The sequence below is a fragment of the Trachypithecus francoisi genome, unplaced genomic scaffold, assembly GCF_009764315.1.
Source record: "Trachypithecus francoisi isolate TF-2019V2 unplaced genomic scaffold, Tfra_2.0 Lachesis_group7, whole genome shotgun sequence".
Taxonomy (NCBI): domain Eukaryota; kingdom Metazoa; phylum Chordata; class Mammalia; order Primates; family Cercopithecidae; genus Trachypithecus; species Trachypithecus francoisi.
The window spans coordinates 43,470,156-43,476,973 of NW_022681472.1; the positions used below are offsets into that span (position 1 = coordinate 43,470,156).

Below are 6,818 nucleotides of genomic sequence, written 5' to 3' on the forward strand. Positions count from 1 at the left end.
AAAAATACTCATTAGGCCACCAGATTTCCTCTTGATTTCACCAGATTTCAAGGCATTGCATAATAATAGGCCTTAATGGCTCACGCCTATAATCCCAACATTTTGGGAGGCCTATGCAGGTGGATCTTTTGAGGTCAGGAGTTCAAGATCAGCCTGGTCAACATGGTTGATCCTGTCTCTACTAAAAAATACAAAAATTAGGCAGGGCGTGGTGGCTCCCACCTGTAATCCCAGCACTTTGGGAGGTCGAGGCGGATGGATCACCTGAGGTCAAGAGTTTGAGACCAGCCTGGCCAACATGGTGAAACCCCATCTCTAATAAAAATTTAAAAATTAGCCAGGTATAATGGTGCCTGTCTGTAATCCCAGCTACTCAGGAGGCTGAGGCAGGAGCATCACTTGAATCAACAGGCGGAGGTTGCAGTGAGCTGAAATCATGCCACTGCACTCCAGCCTGGGTGACAGAGCAAGATACTGTCTCCAAAAAAAGTAATAATAATAGGCCTTAATGCCTTAACTTTAAGTCTTGTATCACCATCATCATTAGCTAACAGGATCTGAACTTGATTCTGCCTGCAGCCTGAAGGGAAGGTTTATCTTCTTCATGGACATTGTCAGTCTTAGTGATGCTTATTGATGGATTTTTCAAGTCCATCATGCTTATTGATGGATTTTTCAATGTCATCCAACCCAAAAACAACCTGTTCCACATTGTTGTGGTTTCTGTGATCATAACTTATTTTTAAAAATAATTAATAGACTATTTTAGAGAAGTGTTAACATGAAATTGAAGAAAGAGTACAGACAATATAAAAACTGAGCACATACCACTTCTCTACTCTGCAAATTACCCTATTATTAACATCTTGCGTTAGTGTAGCACATTTGTTACAACTGATGAACCAATATTGATCATTATAATTAAGTGAAGCCTATAACTTACATTAGGGTTCATTCTTTGTGTTGTTGTACAGTTCTGAGCTTTGACACTGCATAATGTCATCCATTCATCATTACAGTATCTGTCATGCAGAATACTTTCACTACCCTAAAAATGCCTGCACTGCATCTATTGACCTCTTTCCCCTCCTGCTGAACTCTGGGAAACCACTGATATTTTTAACCATCTCTAGTTTTGTCTTTTCCAGACTGCCATATAGTTGGAATTATACATATATAGCATTTGAGATTGGCTTCTTCATAAGTACTTATGATTCCTCCATGTCTTTTTGCAGCTTAATAGCTCATTTATTTGTATTGCTAAGTAATATTCCATCATATAAGTATGTACACTAGTTTGTTTATCCATCACTTTTCGAGGAACATCTTGTTTGTTTCTGGTTTTGGCAATTATAAATAAAGCTGCTATAAACAAACAAATTGTACTAGAACAACGAATGAAAACAATACATAATCATTGCTTTATTTGCATTTATTTTACATGCAAGGGAGGGTAAACAGTTTCGCCAATTATGTAGTCATTACGTTTTCTTTTGTCAACTGCCCATAGCTGCTTTTGGACTTTTTTAAAAAATTACATCTGCAGCTAGTTTTATTCAATGCTTACAATGTAAAAGGGACAATGTACACATCCTTTAAACCAGTATCTACTTTATGATTTAATTTTATTATCTAAGACATTTTACAAAGAAGAAATGATAACAAGTACAGCTTACACAATTTCTCCTGTCACACAAGTATAGCTTACACAATTTCTCCTGTCACACATCAAGTACCAAAATCCAATTAAACTGATTTCAAAAATCTATGCACCTAACCACTCTTTTGTATCTTCTCTATTCACCTATTCCTCTATCAATATGTAATTATTACATTAACCTCATCTATGTCCTAATATCACCTCCTACCTAGTGAATTGGACGTTTTAATAGTTGCCTAAAACTCAGCATTATTCCCTTCACCTAAAATTTTTTCACCTCAAATCCTCCCCATTTTAGTAAATGACATCATCATCCACCAGTCCTAAAGTTAACAAAAAAGCTGCAATCTTTATGCTGTCTTTCCCTTTCTAAATTACTCTCATCAGCAAGTCTTACTAATACTGCCTTCGAATGATCTTCCAATGCAATCATTTCTGATTTTTCTGATTATTTCTACTTCTCATATTCAGGTCCAGGCCATCATCATTCCCTTGCCTGACCAATTGCAAGTGTCCTGTTTTCATATTTTCATTTTTGAGGTATTATATAAAGTGTGAAGTGTATAGACATACAAAATATGTATGTATCAAGGATGAAGAAAAAGAAAACTGCATTTCTAAAGTTTCCCCATGTTACTTCCCAAACAATATCCTAAAAAGGGAAAACAAAACAAACAATATCCTTTCTTCCTTCCACAGAGATACCTACTATTCAAACTGTAATCACCACAGATAAGTTTTTACTGCTTTTGAACATGAGATCTGAATCAGTTTGTACTCATTCCTATCTACATTAACAATCAACATGTTGGGATTAATCCCCAGTCTCATAGAGCAATTGTGCCTTATTTTATATTATGCTTTATCCAACTGTATGATTACAGCACAATTTATCAATTTTAGCATATTGTAAAGTCAGATCATTTCTAGGCTTTGGCTATTAAGAAGGAGCCACTAACTTTATTACACGTTTTTTTTGTTTTGCTTTTTTTTTTTTTTCTAGCTTATTGTTTGGTAGAAAAACAGGCTCTTTAACACTTTGAATAAACATCTCACAAACTGCCGCTCCTAGATTACAAAGAGTCACAGTCAATTATCTTTGACACTTAGCCCTTGAATCTGACATTCAAGTCACAATAATAGAAATCGGAGCTTCTGTACCTGACATTCTGGAAGGTACCTCCACAAAAGCACGTTAAGGACTGTTTAAAACTTCTATTATTTAAAAAGATCCACCTTTCCTTCCATTGCCTACGGAAAATAATAAAAGGAGAATCTCAGAAATCTGCTATTGAGTTTGAGAAGGCCAACTTTAATGATTCCAAAATGTAGCCTTAAAAACTTCTGTAGAGACTCAGGTAAATGATCTCCCCCTCCTCTCCTCTCCCACTGGCCTCTTCAAGTACAGATGATGCATGTATTTCTGAAACCCAGGTAGGACTAGTCAAACAGTCTCACCAGTGCATTGTTATGCTTCTCTAAAGAACTTCTGGTGAAAGGAGCAGTTTTAATTTATTTTAGTTTTTGCCAATCTTCAGTCCTTAGAAAAGTATTTTTTGTTTAAAAAAAAGGGGGGGGTGGAGGAATAACTATTCTAAGGTGTTCAACAAGAAAAAGGGAAACAGTTTCACGCTCTCTAAGCCCACAGTTTAACTGAAACAACTTTACAGAACTATCTTCACATAAAACAGCACCTTACCCCTGGCAGCCGGATGGATGGGATCTACAAGCATCGAACATCTCTTAAAATACGCTCACAGAAACGATAATACGATACTCTTCTTTAAGTCAAATCCACGTTCCTCCGGGCTGCACCCTGAAGAATTAACCGTAGGGGAAACAATAAAGGTCCTCTCGTACAGCCATGAGCAGCCCTGGTGCTCCTCGGAAACCCCCGAGGCGAGAAGAGAAGGCCACACTGGGAATGTCATCCTCCGAGGCGGGGTATGGGGAGGGTATGGTTGTGATCAAGTGGCCATGACGGAGGCTCCAGATTCTCGTGTAGCAGTCCTGGCCCACGGCCGCCACGACTCCTTCTTCCTCGTTCACATGCAGGGGCAGGTAGGCGGAGTTATTCACATGACCTTCGTACTGTGTTACACATTTAGTGGCCCTCAAGTCCCACAGCTTGATAGTTCCAGTCATGTCTGATGCCACCAGGCATTGCCCTTCTTGGAGGATTTGCAGAGAGGTCACTGCTGAATCATGGGATAAGCAAATGGCCTTCCACCCCCTGCCTTCACTTCCACAGCGCAGATCAATGCCAAAGATCTCCCCAGAGCGACAGCCATTAAACAGCAAAGGAGTCATGATTGCAAACTGCTGGGCCAAAACATCACTGCTAGTCCCAAATGACTGCTGGTGTCCCGTCACCACGTTGGTCAACAGGACCTGCTGAGACAAGCCTGTACTGAAGCAGTGATATGCGTGGATGTTCAGGGACCAGGCACAGGACCAGGCATCAGGGATCTGGAAACTGCAGAGCATGCCTGGCCGACGTATTCCTGGGTAGCTACCTATGAACAGCGACGCTGGGAGCAGCACGGCACAACTTGAAGTATCTGCGAGTCCCACGAAGCACAGCAGAAGGTGGGAATCCAAGTGATTCAGTGAGGCCCAGCACATAGAATTCACCTTCCGATTAGGGACGTAGAGGCTTTTGTGCGGGTATACCCGGAGTTCAGGGGTCGTCAGGCCTCGCATGGCGATGATCCCGTACTTGGAGCCTCCAGCTTCGACTTGGTTCACTGTGAAGAGCTGGTCAGTGTTGGTATTCGCCAGTATGCGGTTAAATCGGTCGCTTGCCAAAGAGGAGCGATCCCAGCTATGAATCTGGACCTTTTTCCTCTGCATGCAGCTTACACGCAGCTCGCGAGCTAAACGGCAATAGTTGGCGAATCTGAGGAAACCTAGCTGGTTCTTTCGTAGCATGGAAGGTGCATTGAGTCCCACTCTGACTATCTTTTTCCGCTTGTCCGCTTCCTCGAGCAGTCGCGGTCTTTGGCTCTCCATTTCGTTCGATGGACGTTCTCCTGCCTGAGGGGAAGTTCTGTCCCGGGAGTAAGAGGAAGTACCGCTTCTTTACAAGCACGACCTGGCACGGAAGAACTTTCCGCTGCGTGTGCGCCTGCGCGTATGAGATCGACCCGGACGAGATTCCTCGTCGCCTACGCCAAAATCCCGAATGCTCTGAGGTGCCCTGACATAACTCTCGTTAGAATCGCGTGATCTGAAACAAGAGTTCCGTTGCTTCTCTCAAGTTTTCTCCTACTCTGACAGCTGCTTTTATTCTTTTCTATTCCTGTTTAGAGAGTCATTTCCGGGCCCTCTTACACATGTCATAATAGCTGTATGCATACATTTCTCTTATTTACTAATAAGTGAAATTCGGCCAGGCACAGTGTAATTCCAGCACTTTGGGAGGCCGAGGCGGGCCTATTACGAGGTCAGGAGTTCGAGACCAGCCTGGCCAATATAGTGAAACCCCATCTCTACTAAAAATACAAAAATGAGCTGGGCATGGTGGTGGACGCCTGTAGTCCCAGCTATTCGGGAAGCTAACGCAGAAGAATTGCTTGAACGCGGGAGCTGAAGGTTGCAGTGAGCCAAGATAGCGCCACTATACTCCAGCCTGAGCAACAAAGGGAGACTTCGTATCATAAAAAATAGAAAAAGTGAAATTGAAGGGTTATTAGATAAACATATATTTCGCTTAAGTAGATATTGACAAACCAATTACAGTCTTGTCAAAAATGTATATACATCCTTGCCAATTCTTGTTTTTGTTGGTCAGTTTACATTTTAGAAATAGGGGTAGGAGTACATTAGATCGTGCGATTTTGATGTGCTCTTCCCACTGGAGTATGGGTTGAAAAGTTTTTCATATGCTTATTGGTTATCTGGGCATCCTCTTCTTTGAGCTTCCTGTTCAAGTATTGCATTCTGTAATTTTCATATATTTGGAATTTTTCAAGTTACCTTTCTATTGTTCATAATTAGCTTAAATCAACTATGGTCAGAGAACATACATAAGTTAAAACCTTTGGAATTTCTTAAGGCTTTATTTATATTTCCATGTTCACTTGAAAAGAATGCATAGTCTTCAGTTATTTGGTGTAGAAAAACAAAGTCATAGATATGAATAGAGATATAAATATAGGCAGATATATAAACAGGGAAAGGGATATAGTTGGTTAATGCATTTTTCAAATTTTTTATAGTTATGCATATTTTGTTTCTCTTTTCTATCAGTTTCTCCATAAGACATTTCAAAGTCTGGTTAAGATTGAGGGGTTATGTATTTCTTCTATTTAATTTGTCAAAGTTTTTGCTTTGTATATTTTAAGTTGATATTAGGTACACACAAATTTACAATTGTTTTTGTCTTCCTTTTGAATGATTGCCATTATCATTATAAAATTTTTTTTTAACTTTAGTTAGTTAGTTAGTTAGTTAGTTAGTTAAGATGGAGTCTTGCTCCGTCGCCCAGGCTGGAGTGCAGTGGCGTGATCTTGACTCAATGCAAGCTCCACCTCCCAGGTTCACGCCATTCTCTTGCCTCAGCCTCCCGAGTAGCTGAGACTACACGCACCTGCCACCAGCCTGGTTAATTTTTTGTATTTTCAGTAGGGACAGAGTTTCACCGTGTTAGCCAGGATGGTCTTGATATCCTGACCTTGTGATCCACCCTCCTTGGCCTCCCAAAGTGCTGGGATTACAGGTGTGAGCCACTGCACCCGGCCAACTTTTATTTAGTTCAGTTCAGTTTAGTTCAGTTTAGCTTAGTTTGGTTTGGTTTTTTGAGACAGAGTCTCGCTGTGTCGCTCAGGCTGGAGTGCAGTGGCGTGATCTCAGCTCACTGCAAGCTCCGCCTCCCGGGTTCAGGCCATTCTCCTGTCTCAGCCTCCCGAGTAGCTGGGACTACAGGCGCCTGCCACCATGCCCGGCTAATTTTTTTGTATTTTTAGTAGAGATGGGGTTTCACCCTGTTAGCCAGAATGGTCTCAATCTCCTGATCTCATAATCCACCTGCTTCGGCCTCCCAAAATGCTGGGATTACAGCCTTGAACCACCACGCTGGCCCAACTTTTATTTTGTTAAATATGTGTTCTCTGATATTAAAGTATCCTTATCCTTAAACCCTTCTTATCTAATATTT

At 41.1% G+C, this 6,818-nt stretch overlaps 1 protein-coding gene across 1 annotated transcript; it reads right to left on the reverse strand.

The window, feature by feature from the left end:
- Positions 1 to 1,453: 1,453 nt before the first annotated feature.
- DCAF4L2 (DDB1 and CUL4 associated factor 4 like 2) lies at positions 1,454 to 4,790 on the reverse strand. Its single transcript, XM_033203180.1, has one exon. It carries the CDS (start codon positions 4,670 to 4,672, stop codon positions 3,485 to 3,487), a length of 1,188 nt encoding a protein of 395 aa, XP_033059071.1. The 5' UTR covers positions 4,673 to 4,790; the 3' UTR covers positions 1,454 to 3,484.
- Positions 4,791 to 6,818: the final 2,028 nt, after the last annotated feature.

What these genes read in the sequence shown, in the direction of transcription:
- DCAF4L2 (XM_033203180.1), bottom strand. Translation starts at nt 4,672, where the DNA reads ATGGAGAGCCAAAGACCGCGACTGCTCGAGGAAGCGGACAAGCGGAAA.